The sequence below is a fragment of the Hypanus sabinus genome, chromosome 2 (assembly GCF_030144855.1).
Source record: "Hypanus sabinus isolate sHypSab1 chromosome 2, sHypSab1.hap1, whole genome shotgun sequence".
Classification (NCBI taxonomy): Eukaryota; Metazoa; Chordata; class Chondrichthyes; order Myliobatiformes; family Dasyatidae; genus Hypanus; species Hypanus sabinus.
In genome coordinates, this window is record NC_082707.1 from 184,358,501 (window position 1) to 184,385,378 (window position 26,878).

Below are 26,878 nucleotides of genomic sequence, written 5' to 3' on the forward strand. Positions count from 1 at the left end.
TGGGAGGAGCCAAAGAAGAAATGATTAAGACTGAGGACAAATCCCACTAGACAGTGGAGAATGGTAGAAGGGAACTGGTTGGGTCTGGTGACCAGAAAGAAGTGGAGAGCTTTGAGGCCTTCCTGGCGGGGGATGGAACTGTATAGGGACTGGATATCCATAGTGAAAGTAAGATGATGGGAGCCAGGGAACTTGAAATCATTGAGAAAATCCAATTGGCAGTTGGCAATGAAAAGACCCAGAGCAGGCAGAAGACCAGGGCAGGGTATTCAGGAAGAGCAGGAGGGTTGAAGGTGGGAGAAGGGGTCAAAGGTGTGGGGTGGAGAGTCTTTGCCAAAGAAGTAGGCTCTGAGTTGGAGGCAGCGGAAGAAAATCTCAGTGCCATGGCAGGTACAGAACTCACTGAGGTGTGGGTGCAGAGTGACAAAGGTGAGGACTTTACTGAGGACAGGACGTTCTGCCTCAGAGAGGGGGTCAGGGGGAATGATGAAGACCTGGCATAGATGAGAGCTGGGATCGGAGGGGGGAAGGGGGTTGGAAGTGTCTGAGGAGAAAGGAGGTTTGGAGTGTTCAGGGATGGTGGAGTGAGAGGAAGTTGGATGTTCTGAGGACCTAAGAGCTGATGGTGGGGGAAGAAATTGTTCCTGAATCATTGAGTGTGTGCCTGCACACTTCTGTATCTCCTACCTGATGGTAGCAACGAGAACATGGCGTGACATGGGTGATGAGGGTCCTTAATGATGGACATCGCCTTTTTGAGGTATCCCTCCTAGATGTTCTAGATACTTCAGAGGCTAGAGCTCATAATGGAGCTAAGTTTACAACTCTCTGAAGCTTACTGCAATCCTGTGCAGTAGCTCCTCCCCACACCCCCATGCCAAATGGTGATGTAGTCAGTTAGAATGGTCTGCACAGTACATCTGTAGAAATTTATGAGTGTTTCTGAAGACATACCAAACCTTCTCAAACTACTGATGAAATATAGCTGTTGTCATGCCTTCTTGTAGTACTGTAGCAGACAGCCAAATATCTCCCCATTGTCGAATTGTCCCATAACTCCATATTGTCCCATAGCAATTAATCTGTTACTTGAAATATTGGGTGTAGGAGCAAGGATTTTGAATCAATTCTGTCAAAGAAAATATTTTCAAATAGAAATTATTATTTACTTATTGTTATTTTTGTGTTGATTATGCCGCACACATGTCCACACACATTTATCTTTTATTTCATGTCCCATACTCTGCCAGAGCCTCAGCGACCACTTTTTTTTTCAAGTGGTTGTCTTGGAGGAAAGATTCTGTGAATGGTCCCCCACGTCCTTCTCACAGCACAGTTGTTTTTTTGTTCGAGGCTGAGTTACAAGCTCAACACTCAACCAGCACAGATAGGAAATGTGCCCGGGTGCAGCCTGACTGGGTTCGAACTTGGGAACCTTCACTCCGGAGTCCAGGGCTGATGTCACTATGCCACCAGCTGGTTCATACATTCATCATACATCCCTTTTATTCCCAGAATCATTCTCATAAACTTCTGACCTCTTCAATGCCAGCACATTTTAAGAACATACCTGGAGAACAGAGATGAGGATAATTTTCGTTAGTCAGAGGGTGCTGAATCTGTGGATTCATTGCCACAGTCAGTTGTGGAGGCCAAGTCATTGTATATATTTAGAGCGAAGGTTGACAAGTTCTTGATTAGTAAGTGCGCCAAATATCATGGGGTGAAGGCATAACATAATCTGCCGTGATGCAAAGGCAGAGCAGACTCAATTGGCCGAATGGCCCAGTTCCTGTGTCTAATGGTCATAATGGCTTCATTTCATTGAGTTCCCTCCTCCTTCGACTATTCCTCTTCAATTCATCTATGTGCTGTTTACTTCAGCTACTTCCTGTAGCAGGAAGGTTCACATACTCTCTGGATAAAGAAATGCCTCCTGGATTCATTAGTAACTCTTTTGTAACTGCTTCGTTAATTCCACAGAGGTTTGATAGGTGTATATAGTACTTGTATAGTTTAGACTATTGCCATTATACTGATCAGTATTTATTTAATTTATTAATTTAATCTATTTATTTATTTTTTTTGTATTAGTACAGCTTGCCTTCTTTTGCATATTGGTTATTTGTCATTTGTGTGTAGATTTTCATTGTTTCTATTTAATTTCTTTATTCTACTGTGAATGCTTGTAAGAAAATTAATCTCAGGGTAGTATATGGCGACACACAAAATACGTACTTTAAATTTACTTTGAACTTTGAAAATCTTTATACAGACAGTGGTGGGAGCCTGGAGTGTGCTGCCAGGAGCCATCACAGGCAAAACCCATTCCACCTTCGACACATTAGCATGGAGCACTGCCACAAGAAAGTAGCTTCTATCATCAAGGACCTCATCAGTGTCTTCAATATAACATCCCATCTCCTGTACTCCATAATGACTTCATGAAGGCAAATGTTCCAAAAAGCTCTCTTTATGATGCTTTCTGTCTGTGACACCACTTTCAAGGAATTGTGGATCTGTGATGACTTTCTATGGTGAGAAGTTGGTGGAAGCCCGAGGAGAAGATGGCATGGAAAGCAAGTGCCTGGGGAAGCTGCTTTATGTACAAATTCTGTCACTTCAGGTGGTGAGGTCCCTGCTTTGTAAACAGAACTAAGAAGGTGTTTACTTTCACCTTAGGTAACTGCATGGGCTCTGAAGTATTTATTGAGTTATATCATTAGACAATCCCGACTGAAGGCAATGCAATTCTGTCCCATTTATAGAGTCACATTCCTGCTTAACCAATTTATATCATCCTTGTAGCAACACCAGAGGAACTGTGGATGATTAGTTGTTACAGTGCTAATGTTACTTACCAGCAGAACACTTTCTTTTCTATGTTAAACTAGTAATGTGAACTCCAAACTAACTTAAATCTGTAAGCTTCAGGATTCATCTTATTCAAAGCAAGAGCAAAATATTAGCATTGTATTGTAAATGGAGCATCAGAGTCATCCTGTACAAACATTTACATTTTTGTAACTTCCTAATACTCCATGGAGTTAATAGACTATATCATTTATTAAGAAGAATGTCAATATTATGATCAAACTGAGAAGTGAAAAGTGATTGATGATTTCAATATACTCTTGAAGCTTAAGCCAACTATCAAATTAGGGAAGTTTGTACTGTGGCTGTAGTGTGAGACTGATCAGTATAATGGTGATAGTCTAAACTATACAAATACTGTATACAGCCATCACACTTCTGTGGGACTAACAAAGCAGTGCTGAAAAACCCAGAAGTGTTACAGATTCAAATTCCAGCATACATCTTCTCAGATCACTAACTCCAGCATTAATATATGGAGAGTAACACAGCCATTGCCTGTGCATTAGAGTGCTATTTTAGTAGAAAATCAAATCAATTTGCTGTTTATCAAAAAGTGGGCCAAGTTAATAATTTAAACTAAATCAGTAATAGAACATAGAACAGTACAGCACAGGAACAGGCCCTTTGGCCCACAATGTTGTACCGAACTAATTAAACATAATTAAAAGCAAAAATAAACTTATCTCTTGTTTGTACATACACAGTGTCTATATCCTTCCATTTCCTGCCCATTCGTGTGCCTGTCAAAGAGCCTCTTGAATGTCCCCATTGTATTTCAGATTCATTTTATTTATCACATGTACATCGAAACATACAGTGAAGTGTGCCATTGTGTTAGCTACCAACATAACCTAAGATGGCAGCTCACAAGTGTTACACCAACAACATAGCAAACCCACACTGTTCCAACACAAAGCAAGAACAGTAACAACACAATAATAGCTATAAAACAACAACAGCAAAATAAAGCCCCTTTTCCTTCCTCTCTCCCACCCACCCACTCACACACACAGGCAGGCTTCCAACCCAGGACAGGTACAGCCTCCAGCTTCTAGTGGACTTGCAGACATTAGGCTTCCAAATTTCCTAGTGGACTTGCAAACTTCCTCAGTTAACTTGCAGACTAACAGCTTTGGCTATCAGGTCTTGACCTCTGGACTTACTAACTTTGGTCTTCAACCCTTGGACTTCGATCTTGTTATCAATCCCAGGACTTGACAATGCAGGACCACAAACTCCAGGCCTCAGCTTCCTGTCTGCACTGACCTCTGAGCGTGGAACCCAGCAAACTGAGGGATTTGCCATCTTGGGGGTGTCACCAGCCCTCATTCCTGCTGGTCTTTATATAGCACTTGCTGACACAACATCCATCCATGGGAATTTTGACCATTAGGGCACTCCATCCTGAATTCTGGCCTGATCTCTAACTCCCCACATCTCTGTCTCTAAACCATAACCTGACCCCTAACTCTCCACTCTGTTCCCAAAACCTTCCCTTACGAACCTAAAAACAACTAAGACAGAGCCACAAACTCAATGGAGACAACACCTCAGCACAAACCTGACCAGGACCCCACCAGCACCTCTAGCAGCACATTCCAGTTTATGTGTAAAATTTTTAAAAAATTATCCCACATGCCTCCTTTGACCTTATCCCCTCAATTGATACTTTTAATTAAAATTGATACTTTTAATTAAGTTACTTAAATACCAAATTTGAGAAGAAATGGAAAAATGATCTGCTGGAGGAACACTCAGTGGGTCGAGCAGCATGTGTAGAAGGGTTAGGAGCTGTTGATGTTTCAGGTCAAAACCCTGAACCGCCTTCAGAAATGGAGACATATTTCTCCAAGAAAGAGATAACTGAGGGGTGACCAGTTATGAACTCAGTCCAGCCAGTGGCTGCATCACCATCTGGAGGTGGGGGGAGGGCAGGGACAACTGCACAGGATCGAAAGAAGCTGCAGAAAGTTGTGAACTCAGTCAGATCCATCATGTGCAATAGCCTTCCCAGCATCCAGTACATCTTCAAGGAGTGATGCCTCAGAAAGGCGGCATCCATCATGAAAAACAACAAATTTCATGACATATGCCTGTGATATTAAGCCTGATTCTGATTCTGATATAAAACATAGAACAGGTCAGTACAGGAACAGATACTTCAGCCCACAATGCCAAACTAAATTATATACCTTTTGCCTGATTCAAGTCCTTCTATTACCTGCATAATCTTGTACCTGTCTAAGAACCTTTTAGGTGCCTCTATCAGATCTGCTTCCACCACCACCCCTCAAGGTCAAAGTAGAATTTATTATCAAAGTAGCTTAATGTTGCCATATACTACCTTAAGATTCTTTTTCTTGCAGGCAGTTACAGGAAAATAAAAAAATACAAAAGAATTTACAATATTCTATACATAAGACTGACAAACAGCCAATGTGCAAGGACAGATTGTGCAAAGAAAAAAAAATTAATCTGGGGAACGTGGGTTGTAAAGTGTCCTTGAAAGTGAGTCTGTAGATGGTAGGATTAGTTCAGTGTTCGGGTAAGTGAAGTTACTCAGGTTGGTTCAGGATCTTGATAGTTGTAGGGTAACCGTTTCTGAACCTGGTGGTGTGGGTCCAAAGGCTTCTGTACTTCCTTCCCAATTTCATCCATGTGCCTAGGAGTCTCTTAAATGCCCCTAACCTGTCTGCCTCTACCACCGCCTCTGGTAGCGTGTTCCACACACCAATCATTCTCTGTGTGTAAAAAAAAAACACCTCTGACATCCCTCCATACTTTCCTGCAATCACCATAAAACTATGCTCCTCATATTAGCTATTTCCACCCTGGGAAAAAGATGCTGGCTTCTTATCACCTGAAATGCATCTATCAAGTCACCTGTCATTCTCCTTTGCTCCAAAGAGAAATGCCGTAGCTCCCTCAACCTTTCCATAAACTCCACTTGCTTGGATGAATGAAGCTCCAATTTCTATCAACATCTTCCCAGATAAAGCAACCTGATTGATTGGCTCCACATCAATAATCCTGAACATTCATTTTGTCTGACACAGGCACCCCCATGGCTGCAGTATGTGCCACCTGTAAAATGCAATATAATCCCTCATTGCAAATTATTCTGACAGCACCTCGCAATCTCACTCTCCACTACCAAGAAGGACAAGCTCAGTTCACTCTGCCAGCTGCAGGCTCCCCTCCAAACTGTAGCACAGAACTTGGACAGGAGGTCATGGTCCCAGAGTTGAAGGGCTGCCTGTATGTTAAAACATGGGTTATGACCAAAGGAAAAATGGCTGGAGTCACTTAGCACTTTAATGGAAGGGTATTTATTAGATGCGCCAAAAGTCAAACTTCAGCAAAAATAGTGGAGGGAAAACTGCCAATATTTACAAAAAGATGTCTAATAGAAAATACAATAATAGCATTATATTTATTCTGGTCCATTGTGAACTCCTTGCAGCCCCTATCTCTCTCCCTTACTGAGGGTGAAGAGCCCTGTTTATTAGGCACCAGGACCTACCATCTTCAAATACCCACAAAGTTAACTTAATAGTACGCAAGTTAGAATATGATGCACTCCACAATGTAGTTACAATCATATTGCAAAATAAACAGAAGTATCTACCTAAACACAGTATATAAACAACACATACACATTATTAAAGAAATGAAATATACTGTTGTGTATGGCAGAAAGGCACCGTTTAGCCAACCCGAGTGCATCAGATCACCAACAAGAGAATAAATTAATGGAAGAGGTACGGTTGAGGGCAGAGTTGATGGTGGATCAGCTCGGTTTAGGAACCATTAAGTCCACTAAGAACCATTAACCATTAAGATGCTGTCCAAGTTTCATGCCATTTTGGACAATGTCTCCCTTCCACTCCATAATGTACTGGTTAGGCACAGGAGTACATTCAGCCAGAGACTAATTCCACTGAGATGCAACACTGAGCGACATAGGAAGTCATTCCTGCCTGTGGCTATCAAACTTTACAACTCCTCCCTCAGAGTGTCAGACACCCTGAACCAATAGGCTGGTCCTGGACTTATTTCCACTTGACATGATTAACTTATTATTATTTAATTTTTTATGGTTTTATATTGCTATATTTCTACACTATTCTTGGTTGGTGTGGCAGTAACAAAACACAATTCCTCTCGGAATCAATAAAGTATGTCTGTCTGTATATCGGGGAAGACACTGAAGTGTGAACACTCAGCGCAGCAACAGCAGAGTGACAAGGCAGTGTTTGTGTGTGAATGTACATGGAAGGAGTGTATTTACTGAGTGTCTTTTGTCACACTGTGTGGGAGTGGGTGGGTTGGAGAGTATTGGTGTTGTTGCTGTTGCTGTTGCTTGTGTTGTTCTGAACCAAATGGGCGTGCCATGTAGGCACCACAATGTGTGGTGACACTTTTACGGGCTACCCATAGCACATCCTTAGGTTTTGCTGATTGTTAACGCGCGGGACGAGTTTCACTGTGTGTTTCATACATACAATCTGAGTATTATTGATTGTTTATCACTGCTGAAGTCTACGTCCTGGAACTCCTCTCTTATCAACTCATTGGGAGCACTTTCACCAAAAAGACTGAAGCATTTCAACTGCCACCTCCTTCTGAATGGCAGTAGGGCAATAGATGCTGGACTTCTCAGCCATACCCAATTCATTTCATTAAAATGAATTAAGAAATGTTATACTCTGCTGTGAAATGTGGGAGACATTTCTTTCTAGAGTGAAGAATTCACACCAACAGCAACACCAGGGGTGACAGATAAGTTCAGGGTGAAACTGAATTTTTTTTTATTAAATGCAGACTTCATGCAACATAAGGACTGGAAGCCAGCATTATACCACCCAAACCTTAGAGTCTCACACAGGGTCACACAGGCCTTTCAACATTTGAAAGGCTTCACTGAGATCCCCCCTCATCCTTGTGAATTCCAGTGAGTATAGACCCAGATCAATCAAACGCTCTTTGAATGAAAGGAAATGGACAGTTGATGGTTCAGGTTGAGACCCTTCAGATGGACTGAGGAATCAGCCAGATGAAAGATCTCACCTGTAAATTGCACTATGTTCAGCACTTTTTGCGTGATGACACTTTAGTGTAGTGGTTAGCACAACACTGTTACAACTCAGGGTATCTGTAAGTGGTGTGTACGTCCTCCCCATGGAATTCGAAGGTTTTCTACCATGGAACGAAGACGTACCACTTAGTAGGTTAATTGGTCACTGTAAATTGTTGTATGATTATGCTTAAGTTAAATCGGGGATCGCTGGGTGGCATAGCTCAAAGGGCTGGAAGGGCCTATTCCGCTCTGTATCTCAATAAACTTAAATATTCCAAGCATCTGCAGTCTCTTTTGTCTCCTCAGAAACCCCTCCACCCTTCAATAATATCATATTTGTTTTGTCTGATAGTCATACTGATGTACCATAGCTTCCACCCAAAGAAAAACACAACTGGATCTTTCAAAAGATTGTTGTTTAAAAAATTACAGAATTCACATCAAGGGCACTTTCAACAAGTTGAAGTATTACTGGAGGTGTTGTGTTTTTGTTTCTGGTTGCCTCTTCATAGGAAGGATGCAGAAGGTGCTGAAGGTCCTATTCCTATGCTACACTATTCTGTATATTCTGTATGTTTAGAGAGTGTGGAGAGGAGAATTACCAGGATGCTGCCTGAATTAGAGAGTATGTCTCATAAGGATAGGTTCAACAAGTGGGGCTCTTCTGTTTGGACTGAAGGAGGTTGATAGAAGTGTGTAAGATGATAATAGACATAGATAGAGTGGACAGCTAGAAGCTTTTTACCAGGGCATATACAAGAGGGCATAATTTTAAGGTGATCGTAGAAAAGTAAAAGGACTTAGACAGATTAGGAGAATGGGCAAGAAAGTGGCAAATGCAATACAATTTTGGAAAATGCACATTGGTAGTAGAAATAAATATGCAGACTATTTTCTAAATAGGGAGAACATCCAGGAATCTGAGATGCAGAGGGACTTGGAAGTCCTTGTGCAGAACACCCTGAAGGTTAAATTGCAGGTTGAGTCAGTGCTAAGGAAGGCAAATGCCATGTTAGCTTTCATTTCAAGAGGTATAGAATACAGGAGCAAGAATGTGATGCTAAGGCTTTATAAGGCACTGGTGAGGCCTCACCTTGAGTATTATGAACAGTTTTGGGCTCCTCATCTTAGAAAAGATGTGCTGGCATTGGTGAGGGTCAAGAGGAGGTTCACAAGGATGATTCCAGGAATGAAAGGGTTATCATACAAGGAGCGTTTGATAGCTCTGGGTCTATACTCTCTGGAATTCAAAAGGATGAGGGGGGGATCTCAGTGAAGCCTTTCAAATGTTGAAAGGCCTAGACAGAGTAGATGTGGAAAGGATGTTTCCCATGGTGGGAGAGTCTCAGACAAGAGGGCACAGCCTCAGGATAGAGAGCCACTGTTTCAAAACAGAGATATAAAGAAACTTCTTTAGCCAAATGATGGTGAATTTGTGGAATTTGTTGCCACATACAGCTGTGGAGGCCAAGTCGTTGGGTGTATTTAAGGCAGAGATTAATAGGTTCTTGATTGGACATGGCATCAAAGGTTACAGGGAGAAGGCCGGGAACTGGAGTTGAGGAAGAAATTTATAAAATGGATCAGCCACGATTGAATTGTGGAGCAGACTCGATGGGCTAGATGGCCTCATTCTGCTCCTATGTCTTATGGGATGTCAGAGGTAGGTTCTTTAACATAGAGCATGGTGGGTACATGGGACCCTGCCTGGCAGATACATTAGGGCTCTTAAGAGACTCTTAATAGGCACATGAATGAATGGAAAAATGCAGGATGATGTGGAAGGGAAGGGTTAGATTGACCTTTGAGTAGGTTAAAAGGTCACCATAATATTGTGCTGTATTGTTCTGTGTTCAATCTTCTATTCCCTCAGCGGTTTAGACTCCCATCTCCACCATCATCCATTGGTGGTTATGCAGAAGATAAAATGCCTGACTTCTTAAGAAGGGGCTGAGGAAAGCAAGAAAGGGGCTTGAGAAGGCCTTGGTGAGTAGGGTAAAGGAAAACCCCAAGGCATTCTTCAATTATGTGAAGAACAAAAGGTTGGCAGGAGTGAAGATAGGACCAATTTGAGATAAAGGTGGGAAGATGTGCCTGGAGGCTGTGGAAGTGAGTGAGGTCCTCAATGAATACTTCTCTTCGGAATTCACCACTGAGAGGAAACTTGATGACGGTGAGGACAATATGAGTGAGGTTGATGTTCTGGAGCATGTTGATATTAAGGGAAAGGAGGTGTTGGAGTTGTTAAAATACATTAGGACGGATAAGTCCCCAGGGCCTGACGGAATATTCCCCAGGCTGCTCCACGAGGCAAGGGAAGAGATTGCTGAGTCTCTGCATAGGATCTTTATATCCTCATTGTCCATGGGAATGGTACCGGAGGATTGGAGGGAGCGAACATTGTCCCCTTGTTCAAAAAATATAGTAGGGATAGTCCAGGTAATTATAGACCAGTGAGCCTTGCGTCTTTGGTGGGAAAGCTGTTGGAAAAGATTCTTAGAGATAGAATCTCTAATATCTAATAGTAACAGAATATCCAAGATGACGGCGCGACGCAGCTTGCAGTCGTCACTCCGGAACTGATTATTTGTTATTTGTGAAGTGGGGTGCCATGTGCAATCATAATCAATTGAAAACGGACGTGGGAGCACGGAGGAATATCGGGAAATTCCAGGAAGACCTTCTTCGTTGCTGCTGCTACTGTGAGGTCCGGGACTCTGCTGGGAGAAAAGACCCCCAGTCCTCGGGGTCGCGTTGCCGATGGCCATTGGTGGGGCCGTCTTAATACGCTCGGCAGAGGATGGTGCTTGGAGAAGCTGTGCCGGAGGGGATGGTCGTCAGCTCGGAGGTTCGACGGAATTGGGTTGCTTTCGGTGTGTGCTGCGTCTGCGTGGAAGTCCATAGCGGGGGTACTCCCTTCTGCCGCCGGCGTGGGATGGTGAGTCTGTCGGGACCCTGGGGACTTCTGGAAACTGTAGTGATTTCTTTTGAACTTACAGTCCTTTAACATCTTGGACTATTTTTACTGTGCCCATAGTCTGTTTTTTATCAATAATGCTATTGTTTCCACTGTTGTAACTATATGTTGTAATTATGTGGTTTTGTGCAGGTCTTGTAGCTTTAGTTTTTGGTCTTGTTTTTGTCTGGTGGACTTGGAGCTCCTTTCCAGGGAATGCACTAGACGGTAGCGTGATATTAATATGCAGCAGCCTCTCCGGACTCTGGATTGGGGATTGCCAAACATTACGTGGATTTTCTGGTGTAGTCTGTTTTGTCATGTGCTTTTGTGATATCATTCTGGGGGAACATTGTCTCATTTTTTAACTGCATTGCATTTGTGGTTTCTAAATGACAATAAACTGAATCTGAATCTATGAGCATTTAGAGAATCATGGTCTGATCAGGGACAGTCAGCATGGCTTTGTGAAGGGCTGCCTATCATCCTTCACCCTTCCTCAGTCCACCAATCATCTTGGGCTCCTGTGTCAGACCTGCCACATCTCCTCTTTGTTCTGGCTATATCTCCTCTCCACTCTCCGGGTTTTAATCCCTTTACCCACCACAGATACTGTTTGACCCACTAAGAGTGGATTACTTATGCATTGGCTAAATCAGGGGAAGTTAATGTTTCCATCTCTGAAAAGTATGTAAAGTATTTGGAAATGGAATTGGTTTATTATAATCACATGTACCAAGGTACTTTGAGAAGTTTGTTTTGCATACTGTGTCTATAGATCAAATCATTACACAGTGCTTTGAGTTAGAACAAGGTAAAACAATAACAGAATGCAGAATAACATGTAAAATTGGGTTTTATGGCCATTAACACCATTAGAAATACCAGCTAAAGACCTACTGTTGTACGGTTAATTAGCAGTTGTTTGAGAGTATTGAACTCCTCATTAAAATAAAACTTTTTTTTAGTTTAAAAAATGTATGTTTATTTTTATTTAGCGGTACAGCATGATAACAGGCTCTTCCAGCCCAATGAACCCACTTACCCCCATGTTACAAATTAACCTACTAACCCTTATGGCTTTGGAATGTAGCAGGAAACCAGAGTACCCAGAGGAAAATACAGGGTTATGTAGGAGGGAGGGGTTATATTGATCTTGGAGTAGGTATAAAGCTTAGGCACAAGATCTTGGGCTGAAGAACATTTACTATCTATACTGTTCTATATTCTATGAATCCCACGCAGTCAAGGAAAAAAATACAAACTTGTTACACAAAATATGGAATTGAACCCCTACACTACTGTGCTGCAGAAAAGCTTATTATTTCTTCTTAATTTGATTATACAGGAAGTTGACACGTGGAGTTACTCGGTTTCGAGAGATTTTGAGAGCTGTGGAAACGAGAACGACGCAGAATTTGCGGATGGTGAGTGACTAAGTGTGCTGCATGGTGAGAGAGGTTGGTTTTGTTTTGCCAGGCTGGAGCATACTGATTTTTGCCGGCAGCTCCAAGTGTGTCTGTCTTCCAAGCATGTATTCTGGGGCACCAAACTCCCAAGTATCTCCTAATAGGTTCAGAGGGTCATATGTGTCAGCTTGCTTCATGGCTAGGCTCCCTATGAAGCATGGTGGAAGATTACCACTGAGAACCTGCATCAAAATGCTTTTAGCAAAGATGCCATTAACTTCATTAGGCATTGTTCATCCATGATAAAGGTCATACCACACAGAAGTGAGAATTTTAGCATGCTAAATCTGTGCCAGCCATCAAGCACCCAAGGGAATAAACCCAGTTTATTCTCCTCACCTTTCCATTAACTCGTCATACATTAACCCTTTCATTCCTGGGATCATTCCCATGAACCTCCACTGCACTCTCTTCAATGCTGACACACCCATTCTTAGATATGGGACCTAAAGAATACTCTTCTGTCAAGCCTCTTGGACCTTGTTCTGTGATTTTCCTCTATTATTAAATTGAGTAGGTAATTTGTTTTTTTAGTGGAATGATCATACTCTGTGCCATTGTTAATACCACTTGCTACTGGTTCAATAAAATCAAAAATATTTCTATTTTTATATTGCAAATCTTGCTCCCCCTTCCTAATACCAGTTCCTTCAGAATATCCTGGTCATACCTGTAAATTGGCCCCATAGGCACCAAATATCTTCTGCCTTCTTGGTTCAAGTAAGATTGTGCCATGTGGAGAGGATGTTTCCATCAGTGGAAGAGTCTAGGATTAGAGGGCACAGCCTCAGAATAGAAGGACATGCCTTTAGAACAGAGATGTGGAAGAACTTCTTTAGTCAGAAAGTGGTGATTCTTGGAATCCATTGCCACAGATGACTGTGAAAACCAAGTCATTCGATATATTTAAAACAGAGGTTGATAGGTTCTTGATTAATAAGGGTGTCAAAGGTGATGGGGAGAAGGCAGGAGAATAGGGTATAAAAGGGAAAATAAATCAGCAATGATCCAAGGTTCAAGATTCAGATTTATTTATCACGTGTATGCTGAAACATACAGTGACGTTTGACACTGTGTCAACAGCCAACACACCTAAGGATGTGCTGAGGGCAGCCCGCAAATTTCACCACACATTCCAGTATCAATATAGCATGCCCACAACATTCAGCAGAGCAACAAGCAACAAAATAACAGCAGCAAAAGAAGACTCATTTTCTCAACTTTGAGAAAGCTCAATTTTGATTTCATCAGACCAGAGAACCTTCTTCCAGCTAACTTCAGAGTCTCCCACATGCCTTCTGGCAAACTCTGGCAGAGAATCCGTGTGAGTTTTTTTCAACAGTGGCTTTCCCTTTGCCACTCTTCCATAAAGCTGCAACTGGTGAAGCATTCGGGCAACAGTTCTATGTGCAGTCTCTCCCATCTCAGCCAATGAAGTTTGAGACTCCTCCAGAGTTGTCATAGGTCCTTGGTGGCCTCCCTCACTAGTCCACTTCTTGCAATATCACTTAGAGGATGGAGATTTACAGCTGTGTCATTTTCTTTCCACTTCTTGATGATTGACGTAACTGTACTCCAAGGGATATTCAGTGACTTGGAAATTTTCTTGTAAACATCTCCTGACTTGCACTTTTCAATAACCTTTTCGTGGAGTGGCTTGGAGAATTCTTGTTTCTTCATGGTGTAGTGACTCACTAGCAGCTGAACATTCCAGATGCAGGTGAATTTTTACTACAGTCAATTAAAATACTTTGACTGTATACTAGTGATCTCCATTTAACTAATTATATGACTTATAAAACCAATTGGCTACACCAGTAGTGACTTGGTGTGTCATATTAAAGGGCGTGAATAATTACGCAGTCAATTATTCTGTGCTTTATATCTGTTATTAATTTAGATCACTTTGTGGAGATCTGTTTTCACTTTGACATAAAAGTCTTTTTCTGTTGATCAGTGTCAAAAAAGCCAAATGAAATCCACTGTAATTCACTGTTGTAAAACAATAAAACACGAAAACTTCTTGGGGGGGTGAATATTTTTATAGGCACTATACATATATAGTCCTTTAACCTCATGGCAGAGTAGACTCAAGTGGGCCAAATGGCTAATTCTGCTCTTGTATCTTATGGTCTTACTGAGTGGTAATATCACTGAAGAACGTGACTACCTCTCTAACATTGTCAGTGGGGTAGAGGAGGAAGCAGATCCTTAAGTTATCAATGCTGTGCACAGTTAGGCCAAAAGGAAGGAATGCATGGTGCTTTTGAACAATGACTACACAGCACAATTCTCCACCCACTTCCTAAATACGCTTATAGCCTGGCAATGACACATAATGCAGGAACGACATCGTAAGGATTCCAAATGCAAGACTGAAACAAATAAAAATGAGCATTAATGAGAAATTGTTACAGTCCTGTTCTTTGTCACACATTTGGATGTCTCTTGCTCTTTTTGTTTTGTAAAACATTATTAACTCAGCAGTATTTAACAGGCTGTATATGGAGTTTGACCCGGAGAAGTGTGAGATGGTTCACTTTGGAAGGACAAACTCCAAGGCAGAGTACAAAGTAAATGGCAGGATACTTGGTAGTGTAGAGGAGCAGAGGGATCTGGGGGTACAACCTGAAAGTTGCCTCACAGGTAGATAGGGTAGCTAAGAAAGCTTATGGGGTGTTAGCTTTCATAAATCAAGGGATAGAGTTTAAGAGATGCAATGTAATGATGAAGCTCTATAAAACTCTAGTTAGGCAACACTTGGAGTACTATGTCCAGTTCTGGTTGCCTCAGTATAGGAAGGATGTGGAAGCATTGGAAAGGGTGCAGAGGAGATTTACCAGGACGCTGCCTGGTTTAGAGAGTATGGATTATGATCAGAGATTAAGGAAGCTAGGGCTTTACTCTTTGGAGAGGAGGATGAGAGGAGACATGATAGAGGTGTACAAGATATTAAGAGGAATAGACAGAGTGGACAGCCAGTGCCTCTTCCCCAGGGCACCACTGCTCAGTACAAGAGGACGTGGCTTTAAGGTAAGGGGAAGAAAGTTCAAGGGGGATATTAGAGGAAGTTTTTCACTCAGAGAGTGGTTGGTGCGTGGAATGCACTGCCTGAGTCAGTGGTGGAGGCAGATACACTAGTGAAGTTTAAGAGAATACTAGACAGGTATATTGAGGAATTTAAGGTGGGGGGTTATATGGGAGGCAGGGTTTAAGGATCAGCACAACATTGTGGGCTGAAGGGCCTGTAATGTGCTATACTATTCTATGTTCTATTTGAATACAGTTAGTTGAGGTTGTATTGAAAATTCAAGAATTGAATGGTCCTTTCATTATAACTCAATGTTTGAGGTCCAGCCTTTCATTTTATTTTTTTTTGTAATTTATTTTTTATTGAAGTTCATCATCAAACAAACATTTCCATAAGGTGTATTTCAGACATTGTACAGCCTTTCATTTTAAAAGATAAAGATTAAAGATTAATTTTGTTTGTCACATGTACATCAAAACATATATGGAAGTGCCTCATTTACATCGACTAACAAAGCCTGAAGATGTGCTGGGGGCAGTCCGCAAGTGTTGCCACACTTCTGGTGCCAACAATGCATGACCACAACTCACTAACCCTAACTTATTCGAACATCTTTGGGATGTGGAAGGAAACCAGAGCAACTGAAAGGAATCCATGCGGTCGTAGAGCAAACATCGAAAGTCCTTACTGACAGTGGTGATGCTGTAATGGGGCCACCCTTTTGACTGTTTTCAATATTATCTTAATATCACCTTTTCCATCTTGCCAAAAAGATTTTTAGATTGTTTTTTCATAGAGAGACATTATTTCTTCTACATACTGGTATTTCCAACATTGGGTCCTAATTTAGAGTCACAGAATGGCCCCATAAACACAAGAGATTGTACAGATGCTGGAAATCTTGAGCAACACACTCAATTTGCTGGAGGAACTCAGCAGGTCATGCAGCATCTATGGAGGGGAATAAAGCATTGATTTATCAGGCTGAGACATCAGATCTTGACCCGAAAGGTGAATTGTTTGTTCCCCTTTCTATATGCTGCTTGACTTGCTGAGTTCCTCCAACATAGAGTTGCCTAAATTTTATCACAAAATGATATTTAATATTTCTTTCTTTATTCACAATTAAAATGCAGTGTAATGAAAAGGTATTCAGTTCCTACAACAATTTTCATACTTTACTGTTTCATTTTCTAAATTTCAATATGCTGAAGTAGGATTTTTTGAGCTAATCTACAAAACATAGTGCATCACAAAAAGCAAAAGAAAAATTCCAAAACCTGTCAACAATTTACTAAATATTAAAATCCAAAATTGTGAGACTGGAAATGTATTCGTCCACTTTGTAATTGCTATGCTATCATTCCCTAGATGCAAGATATACTGTATTACCGTACCAATTCATCCAATTTGTTGATGTAGAAAATTGAAGGATCACCATAAATTCCCACTATCTCTGTAAGGTCCAGGAGTATAGTAGATTTTCAAAAGACGAAACCAAAATGTAGGTAAAAGAGCATTCAAGACAAGTTAAGGAAATGATAATAGGGAAGCACAGGTCTGGGGAAGGGTACAACACCTTCCCTACTATAAAGCATAGTGGAGATAGCATCATGCTATGGGGATGCTTTTCAGCAAAGGGATGGGAAATCTGGTCAGGATTGATGGGAAGATGAATGCTACTAAATACAGAGAGATCCTGGATAAAAACCTACTAGCCTCTGCCAGAAAGCTTAAACTGGGAGGAAGTTCATCTTTCAGCAGGGCAGCAACCCAAAGCACACTGCAAGAGCAACCGTGGAGTGGCTTCAAATGATGAAGATTGATGTCCTTGATGGCGCAACCAAGGTCCTGACCTTAAACCAATTGAACATCTCTGGCAAGTCCTCAAGATTGCTATCCACTACCACTCCCTAACTAACATGGCACAGCTTGAGTAATTTTACAAAGAAGAGTTAGCTAACCTTGCTCCATCACATTATGTAAAGCTAATAAAGACTTATTCAAAAAGATTACTGGCTGTAGTAGCTGCGAGAAATGGTTCAACTAAGTACTGAGTAAATAGGGATGAATACTTTTGAAGTGCTGACATTACAGGTTTTGAATTTTTAGTTTTTCATGCTTTACAATATCCCCTGCCTTTTGGGGCTCTATTATGAAAAAAGAAGCATGTGATTCACAAATAAAAATTGTCAGTTAAATTGATCAAAATCCCTGGTTGTAATATTTATGCGAGCAAAGGGCTGGGGGCTGAATACTTTTACAAAACTGTATGTTGCCAGATTTTCCTAGTCCATGCCCACCCATCTTAACTCCTTCTCCCTCTTGACAAATCATAAGGGACTTAACTCTTAATTGGGATAAACTGTGTTCTCTGTTCTTGGTCCATTGCACATCTTGGCATATTCTTTGTGATTTGCAAGAACAATGTTATTGCAACCATCAGTATCAACATATAAATGTCTATGTGTTTTTACAGGTATTCTTAATTGTGAGCAATTTTCAAAGTTCAAAGTAAATTTATTTTCAAAGTATGTACAGTATTCACCATAAAATACCCTGAGATTCAAATCCTTGCAGGCATTTTCAGAACAAAGAAATTAAATAGAATCAATGAAAAACTACATACAATGTGCAAAAGAAATCAAACTGTGCAAGTACAAAAATATATTTTTAAAATAGACAGATAAATAAATTAAATAAACAAACAAACAAATAAAATTATTTTTAAAAAACAAAAAGCACAGGTTGTAGAATCCCTAAAAGTGAGTTTGTAGATTGTGGAATCAGTTCAGAGTACAGGTGAGTGAAGCTATCCACGCTGGTACAAGAGTCTGATGGTTGATGGGTAATAACTGCTCCTGAACCTGATGGTGTAGGACTTAAGGCTCCTGTGCCTCCTTCCCATTGGCAGCAGTATGAAGGGAGATTGGCCTGGATTGTAGGAGGTCCTTGATGATGAATACTGCTTTCTTGTGGCAATGCTTCTTATAGACTTACTCAGTGGTTGGATGGGCTTTTTCTGGAATGGATTGGATTGAATTCATTATTTTCTGTAGGCTTTTCTGGTTTGGGCCCAGTATATGCTGGCATTGGAGATGGTCCAGAGGAGGTTTACGAGAATGATCCCAAAACTGAATTACATGGAACATAGAAATTTACAGCACATTATAGGCCCTTCGGCCCACAATGTTGTGCTGACCATGTAACCTACTCTAGGGACTGCCTGGAATTTCCCTAGCACATAGCCCTCTATTTTTCAAAGCTCCGTGTATCTATCTAAGAGGCTCTTAAAAGACCCTATTGTATCCACTTACACCACCGCTACAGGCAGTTCATTCCACACACCCACCACTCTCTGTGTGAAAAACTTACCCCTGACATCCCCTTGGTACCTATTTCCAAGCACCTTTAAACTATGCCCACTTGTGTTACCTATTTCAGCCCTGGGAAAACCCCTCTGGTGATATACATGATCAATACCCCTCATCATCTTATATACCTCTTTCAGGTCACCTCTCATCATCCGTTGCTCCAAAGAAAAAGGCCAAGTACACTCAACCTGTTCTCATATGGTATGCCCTCCAATCCAAGGTACATCCTCATAAATCTCCTCAGCACTCTCTCTATAGTGTCCACATCCTTCCTGTAGTGAGGTGACCAGAACTGAACATAAGTGGGGTCTGACCAAGGTCCTATGTCGCTGTAATATTACCTCACGGCTCTAGAACTGCGTCCCACAGTTGATGAATGCCAACACACCATACGCCTTCTTAACAATACTGTCAATCTGTGCAGCAGCTTTAGGTGTCCTATTGACATGGACCCCAAGATCTCTCAGACTCTCCACACTGCTAAGATTCTTATCATTTATATTATATTCTGTCTTCAAATTAGACTTACCAAAATGAAACACTTCACACTTATCTGGGCTGAAGTCCATCTGCCACTTCTCAGCCCAGTTCTGCATCCTATCAGTGTCCCGCTGTAACCTCTAACAACCCTCCAAGCTGTTCACAATACCTCCAACCTTTGTATCATCAACAAACTTACTAACCTACCCTTCTACTTATTCATCCAGGTCATTTATAAAAATCACAAAGATGTGGGGTCCCACAACAGATCCCTGTGAAACACCACTGGTCACCAACCTCCATGCAAAATACAAACAAATACCTTATCAAGTAGTTTCACTTCATGTCGTTAGCTCTCCCTCCAACCCTTATTTATTTATCTGTCTATTTATTTGTTAATCTATTTGCTTATCTCTCTCTATTTTTTTGTATTTGTACAGTTTGTCATCATTCGCAGATTTGTCCCTCTGTTTGAGTGTGGTCTGTCATTGATTCTATTATAGTTCTTGGATTTACTAAGTATCCTGGCAAGAAAACGAATCTCTGTGTAATATATGGTGATATATATGTACTTCGATAATAAATTTACTTCCAACTTTGAATGCCATTATAGAAAATATCCTCTCCACATCCATTCTAGTCATTTCAAGGTTTTCTCAGAGAGAGTCCAAAGTCTAAGGGCTGTGCTGTAGACATGGTAACTCACTGGCTTCTACATTAGGATGGAATGAAATGATTGCAAGTAAACCCCTTGATACACTTGCTGTTTTCTTAAATAATCTGATATTAGACATTTTGGCAAAGGTACTTTCTGTGATAGGACCTGTGGGAGAACTGAAAGCTGAGTCATTTTCACTGGCAGATAACCTGTTTCCATCAGTAGATTTGTAGTTAAATATAGACAGTGTGGGTGTTGCACAGACTGAATAGTCTTCTTAATTATCAGGATTCTGTGTTTTTATTTTTCCCACTCAGATCATTCTTTACACTCCTGACTCTTATTCTTGGCCATCTGTTTAATTATCCAGCAGTCAGGAGCTGTGTTTTATTTTACCTTTCTTTGAACTGCAAATGTTCCTGGTTTTGAACCAGCCTCTCTGCTGCTGCTCTGCATTCCAAATGTATCGGGATGTCTATCTTTCACTGCGGGTGGTTAATCTCTGAATCTTCTTGCTGAGGGTGTTGAACTTAGAACATTACAACATAGTACAAATCCACAGTACAGCAATCTGTGAGTTTCTTTTCCCACAACAGTTGGAGAGACAGGATTATCAAGGGTACTTAAAGAGCAAACCATAAATTTTTGAAAGTTCAGTGAATTGAGGATCTTGGGGGAATTGGCACAGAAGAAGAGATGAGGCCTAGCGTAGATCAGCCTTGATCCATTTTCATGCAGTCCACTTGGCCATAAGACATAGGAACATAATGAGGCCATTCAGCCCATCAGGTTTGCTCTGCCATTCTATCATGGCTGATTTACCTCCATTCTCCTGCCAACCTTCCATAACCTTTGGTATCCTTACTAATCAATAACCTATCAACCTCCATTTTAAACATATCCAAAGAGTTGACTGTACCAGTTGTCTGTGGCAATGAATTCCACAGATTCTCCACCCTCTAGGTGAAGAAATACCTTCTCATTTCTGTTCTAAGGGTCACAGGTGAATGTTTGCCTCACCTAGAAGCACTGTTTGGGGCTCTGAATGGAAGTGAGGGAGGAGGTGAGTGGGCAAGTGTGTATGCCAGTGATATTAAACCTGATTTTGATTCTGAATTGATTCTTGATCCTTGACCTCAGGTAACTGGCACAAAGGAGGACATGAGGCCTGGGGAGACCAGCCATGATACATATGGATTATAGGCCACTTGACCCTCAAGCCTACTGCTGCTACAAATTCCTGCTGACATTATTATAGTGCTTTGCAATTGTTTTTCATTCATACCTGCCACTGTGCTCAGTTTTCCAGTAAAACACCATTTTCAGCAGACTCACTCCTCATCCAGCCTGCTAAAGCAATCCAGTTTCAGCCACACTTGTAACATCATCCTTAATGAACCATTGCTTAATTAACTTTTTTATAACAGACACAAAAAGGCATTTTTTTTACACAAAAATGTACGTATGGTTAGATTATCACAGAAAATCAAGGATTAGAAAAGCAACAGCAAAAAAGTCGAAGAAAATGTCTTTTAGCAGGTTATTAGTCCCTTTTTAATACTTCCCTGTTGACATGACATTAGTGTGTCATTGGAAAAGAATACATTTATATATCTCCTTATGGTATCTCAAGGCATTTTATAGCCTCTGAAATATTTTTAAACTTTATTTTAGGAAGTTTCTTGGGATTGAAGATGACCTACTTATGCCCTGTTTTTGTAAAGATGAAAGATTTAAAGATCAGCATTATTTGTCGCATGTACATTGAAACATACAGTGAAATGTGTCATTTATGTCAAAATGACCAACACAGTCCAAAGATTGTGCTGGGGACAGCCTGCAAATGTCTGGTGCCAACAGAACATTGACGTTTCTTTCCATGCCTTCTGGCACATTCGGTGGCAACTTTGCCATTTATTTTGCATTTCTGTCTTTTTTATGAGGCCAAGTCTGGTGCAGATGCCACTATGGCACCAACTGGCTATAGCCAACAGAGCACGCCCACAACGTACTAACCCTAACCTGTACATCTTTGGAATTTGGGAGGAAACCAGAGCACTCAGAGGAAGCCCATGTGGTCATGAGGAGAACATACAAACCTCTAACAGACAGCGGAGGAACTGAACAAGGGTTGTTGGTGCTGTAGTAGCGTTATGCTAACTGCTACCCTCTACAATTGATCAGATCTTAAGAACTCCCTCTCCAAACAATGCCGCCCATCAGCCTGGGTATTGTACTTGGTCCTTGAATCTCAGCACGAATCTGAGGCTTAAGGAAAGGAAGAAAATTGGAGGAGACTTGTGTAGAAGAATAAATTGTGGCGGCTCGGATTCAGTATAATTTATTTATCACATGTATAGCGCCTATAAAGAGTATTCAGACCCCTCTGGAAGTTTTCATATTTTATTGTTTTACAACATTGAATCACAGTGGATTTAATTTAGCTTTTTGACACTGATCAACAGAAAAAGACTTTTGTGTCAAAGTGAAAAATGATCTCTACAAAGTGATCTAAATTAATTACAAATATAAAATAATTGATTGCATAAGTATTCACCCCCTTTAATATGATATAGTCTCCCTGCATATTTCATACAATGTAAAAAAAATCCTTGTAAAAGTCAGTACTGTGCCTGTCTTTATTGTAGAATAAGGGAAGGTAGCAGTAAAAGTACTTGTTTCCTGACCAAGGACTGTTCATGCGTTTAACCTGCAGACAATTGCTAGGCAGCTGGCAGAGATACTCTTGCGAGGGATGTGTGAACAGAGTTACTGGAATCCATTGGAAGATCCTCCTCAGCGTTCACTACTGGACGACTCCATCTACACGGGCTCTTACACCAAAAACTATGCACTGAGCAGAAGACCAAAAGTGTACACAGGCGACAGGTAAGTCACAGGATCATAAGTAAGTGGATGCTCCTTCCATTTCTCTCATATGTTCTCTCATCTAATGGGACTACTGGCTATTTGTATCTTAACTCCAGTTACCCATTTTGGTTCTGTTCGCTTTTGTGTCATTGCTTTGCCAACCCTTGTCAGTTCAGGTTTTCAATTAACCAACAGCTTCAAAGCATATTAGGGCAAAATAGAACATAGAACAGCATCACAGCACAGACCCTGAGACCCACAATGTTGTGGCAACCTTTTAACCTACTCAAGATCAATCTACCCCTTTCTTCCCACCTAGCCCTCTATTTTCTATCATCAATGTGACTGTCTAACAGTCTCTTAAATGTCCCTAATGTATTTACCTCTACCATCTCCCCTGCCCAGGCATTCCACACACCTATCACTCTCTGTAAAAGACCTACCTCTGACTTTCTCCTTTCCTTCAATCACTTTAAAATTATGCCCTCTCATATTAACTATTTCCACTCTGGGAAAATATTCTCTGGCTGCCCTCTCTCTCTTGTGCTCATGAGGTCTTGTGTACCTCTATCATCACCTCTCATCCTTTTTCACTCCAAAGAGAAAAGCCCTAACTCAATCAACCTTCCTCATAAGATATGTTCTCAATGTTTCTGGCTTCATTTGTATTGTGTTTTTATTTGGCTTCATAGTTAAATATCCACCACTTAAATGAAACAGATTATTTCATAGATCTATTCCTTTAAAATGAAGATTAGCGGAACAAGTGGGTCTTAGAACATAGAACATTACAACACAGTACAGGCCCTACAGCCTACAATGTCGTGCCAATCTTGTAGCCTACTTTAAGATCAATGTAACCCTTCCCTCCTACAAAGTAACACAAACAAAATGCTGGAGGAACTCAGCAGGCCAGGCAGCATCTTTGGAAAATAGTATAGTCAATGTTTCGGGCTGAAACCCTTCAACAGGACTGGTGGAAAAAGATAAGTAGATTCAAAAGGTGGGGGGAGGGGAGAGAGAAAAACACAAGGTGATAGGTAAAAGGGAGGGGTGAAGTAAAGAGCTGGAAAGTTGATTGCTGGAAGAGATTCAAGTGCTCAGCGAAGCAGTCTCCCAATCTACATTGGTCTCACTGATGTACAGGAGGCCACATGGGGTGCACTGGACACAGTAGATGACCCCAACAGACTCACAGGTGAAGTATCACCTCACCTGGAAGGACTGTTTGGGTCCCTGAATGGTAGTGAGGGAGGAGGTGTAGGGGCAGGTGTAGCAATTGGTCCGCTTAGAAGGGTAAGTGCCAGGATAGAAATAAGTGGGGAGGGACGGACAGACAAGGGAGTCGCATAGGGAGTGATCCCTGTGGAAAGCAGAATGTGGAGGGGTGTGGGAAGTGAAAGATCTGTTTGGTGGTGGGATCCCTTTGGAGATGGTGTAAGTTTCAGGGAATTATGTGCTGGATTCGGAGGTTGGTATGGGTGGTAGGTGAGGATAAGAGGAACCCTAACACTGGTAGGGCGGCGGGAGGGTGGAGTGAAAGCAGACATGTATGAAATGGAAGAAATGCAGTTGACGGCAGAGTTGATGGTGAAGGAAGGCCCTTTTTTTTGAAAAAGAAGGGTAGCTCTTTCACTCTGGAATGAAAAGCCTCATCTTGAGAACTGACATTTTTACAAGAAGGTGGTAAAAAGTACAGTCCAGGTAGCTGTGAGAGTCCATGGGTTTATAATAGACATCAGTAGACAAGCTGTTTCCAGAGATAGAGACAGAGAGATCAAGAAATGGGAGTGAGGAGTCAGAAATGGGCCAGGTAAATTTGAGGGCACGGTGGAAGCTGGAGGCAAAGTTGATGAAGTTGACGAGCTCAGGAAGCAGCACAAATGCAGTTGTCGATGTAGCGTTGGAAAAGTGGGGGATGGACACCAGTGTAGGCTTGGAACACAGACTGTTCCACATACTGACAAAAGGGCAGACCTATGCATGTGCCCATGGCTACACCTTTCATTTGAAGGAAGTGGGAGGAGCCAAAGGAGAAATGGTTAAGTGAGGACAAATTCTGCTAGACAGAGGAGAGTGGTGGTGGAGGGGAACTGGTTGGGTCTGGTGTCCAGAAAGAAAGGGAGAGCTTTGAGGCCTTCTTGGTGTACATCTCTATCACTCATAAGAACGAAAGAGGTGTCCTTTTTCAAAGAAAGGGGCATCCCTTCCTTCACCATCAATGTTACCCTCAACTACACTTCTTCCATTTCACGTACATCTACTCTCATTCCATCCTCCCACCACCCTACCAGGGATAGCTTCCTCTTGTCCTCTCCTACCACCCCACCAGTACATAATTCTCTGGAACTTCTGCCATTTCCAACGGGTTGCCACTACCAAGCTCATCTTTCCTTCCCCCCCCCCCCCCCCCCCCCCCGGCTTTCTGCTTTCCACAGGGATCACTCCCTATGCAATTACCTCATCCATTCATCCCTCCCCACAGATCTCCCTCCTGGCACTTACCCTTCCAAGTGGAACAAGTGCTACACCTACCCCTACACCTCCTCCGTCACTACCAGTCAGGGCTCCAAACAGTCCTTCCAGGTGAGGCAGCACTTCACCTCTGAGTCTGTTGGGGTCATATACTGTGTCTGGTGCTCCCAGTGTGGCCTCCTGTATATCAGTGTGACCTGACATACAAATGCTTGTAGATTGGAAGACCGTTTCGCTGACCACCTACACTCCATCCACTTGAGATGGGATCGCCCATTCTACTTCCACTTCCCACTCCCATTCCAATATGTCAATCCATGGCCTCCTCTTCTGTTGCGATGAGGCCACACTCAGGTTGGAGGAAGAACGCCTTATATTCCACCTGAGTTGCTTCCAACCTGATGGCATGAATTCCTTGAACTTCCAGTAATGCCCCCCACCACCCCTCTCTTGCATCATTCCCTCTCTCACCTTATCTCCTTGCCTGCCCATAGCCTTCCTCTGGTGCTCCTCTCCCTTTTTCTTTCTTCCATGGCCTTTTATCCTTTCCTGTTAGATTTCCCCTTCTTCAGCCCTGTATCTCTTTCACCAATCAACTTCCCAGCTTGTTACTTCACCCCTCCCCCTCCCAGTTCCACCTATCACCTTGTGCTTCTCCCTCCCCTCTCCCCATCTTTTAAATTTACTCCTCATTTTTTTTCTCCGATTCTTCTGAAGGGTCTCAGCCTGAAACGTTGACTGTACTCTTTCCCAGCATCTGCAGATTTTCTCTTGTTTGTGATTGGACTTCCTACATAGTCATCCACTTTTCTTATCCATCCATGTGCCTACCAAAGAGTTTCTTAAATATCCCTAATGTAACTGCCTGTACCACCACCCCTGGCGCTCATTCCACACACCTCTACCACTCTCTGTGTAAAAAACCTATCTCTGACATCTCCCCTATACTTTCCTCCAATCACCTTTAAGTTATGCACCCTCATATTAGCCATTTCTAACCTGGGAAAAAAATCTCCGGCTGTCCACTCAGTCTATGCTTCTTATCATTTTCTTTTGTTCACTTAGAAGTGCTTAAATTTGAATTACTTTATCATTTAGAATCTTTTCCTCAAGTGCAAAATGGTTGACTCAGTGGGTGGGAGTAGACTGTACAGACTCAGCACTTGGGTGAGTTTGCAAACAATAGCAATATCACAGTTTTTGAGTTGCTGAAGACTAATATCCATTTCTCTGCCTCTTGCTTCCATTGGTTTTTGTTCATATAAAATATAATGATCTTCAATCAGCTTTGAAGTGGACCATTTAAGGTGCCCTGAGAGTATTTTAGGTGCTGAAGCTTATGAATGTGTGGTCTCAGTTGGTTTAACTAATTAAAGTGCCTTTTACATCCACAGCGGTAGTAATTGTAATTCTTCAGAGGTGAAAATATCCACATTATAGTTTGAGCAGAAATTGCCTGTGATTTTTGGTGATAAATGACATGGTGTGTATTGATCACAGCGCTAGGACAGATGCTCAGCTACACAGATTTCAGACAATGAGTGCATATTTCCCAAGGTGCCTGCTGCCTAATCCCCTGAAACCAACAGCAATAATTTAGAGCATGT

General features: G+C 41.7%; 1 protein-coding gene across 2 annotated transcripts in view; it reads left to right on the forward strand.

Moving 5' to 3' along the window:
* ttc7b (tetratricopeptide repeat domain 7B) overlaps positions 1-26,878 on the forward strand; it is a 478,574-nt gene that overhangs the window by 185,841 nt on the left and 265,855 nt on the right. For both annotated transcript variants that reach the window (XM_059961183.1, XM_059961187.1), the window contains exons 6-7: positions 12,262-12,340; positions 22,642-22,814. In XM_059961183.1, coding sequence (XP_059817166.1) covers positions 12,262-12,340; positions 22,642-22,814 — 252 coding nt within the window. The remainder of the gene's footprint in view (positions 1-12,261; positions 12,341-22,641; positions 22,815-26,878) is intronic.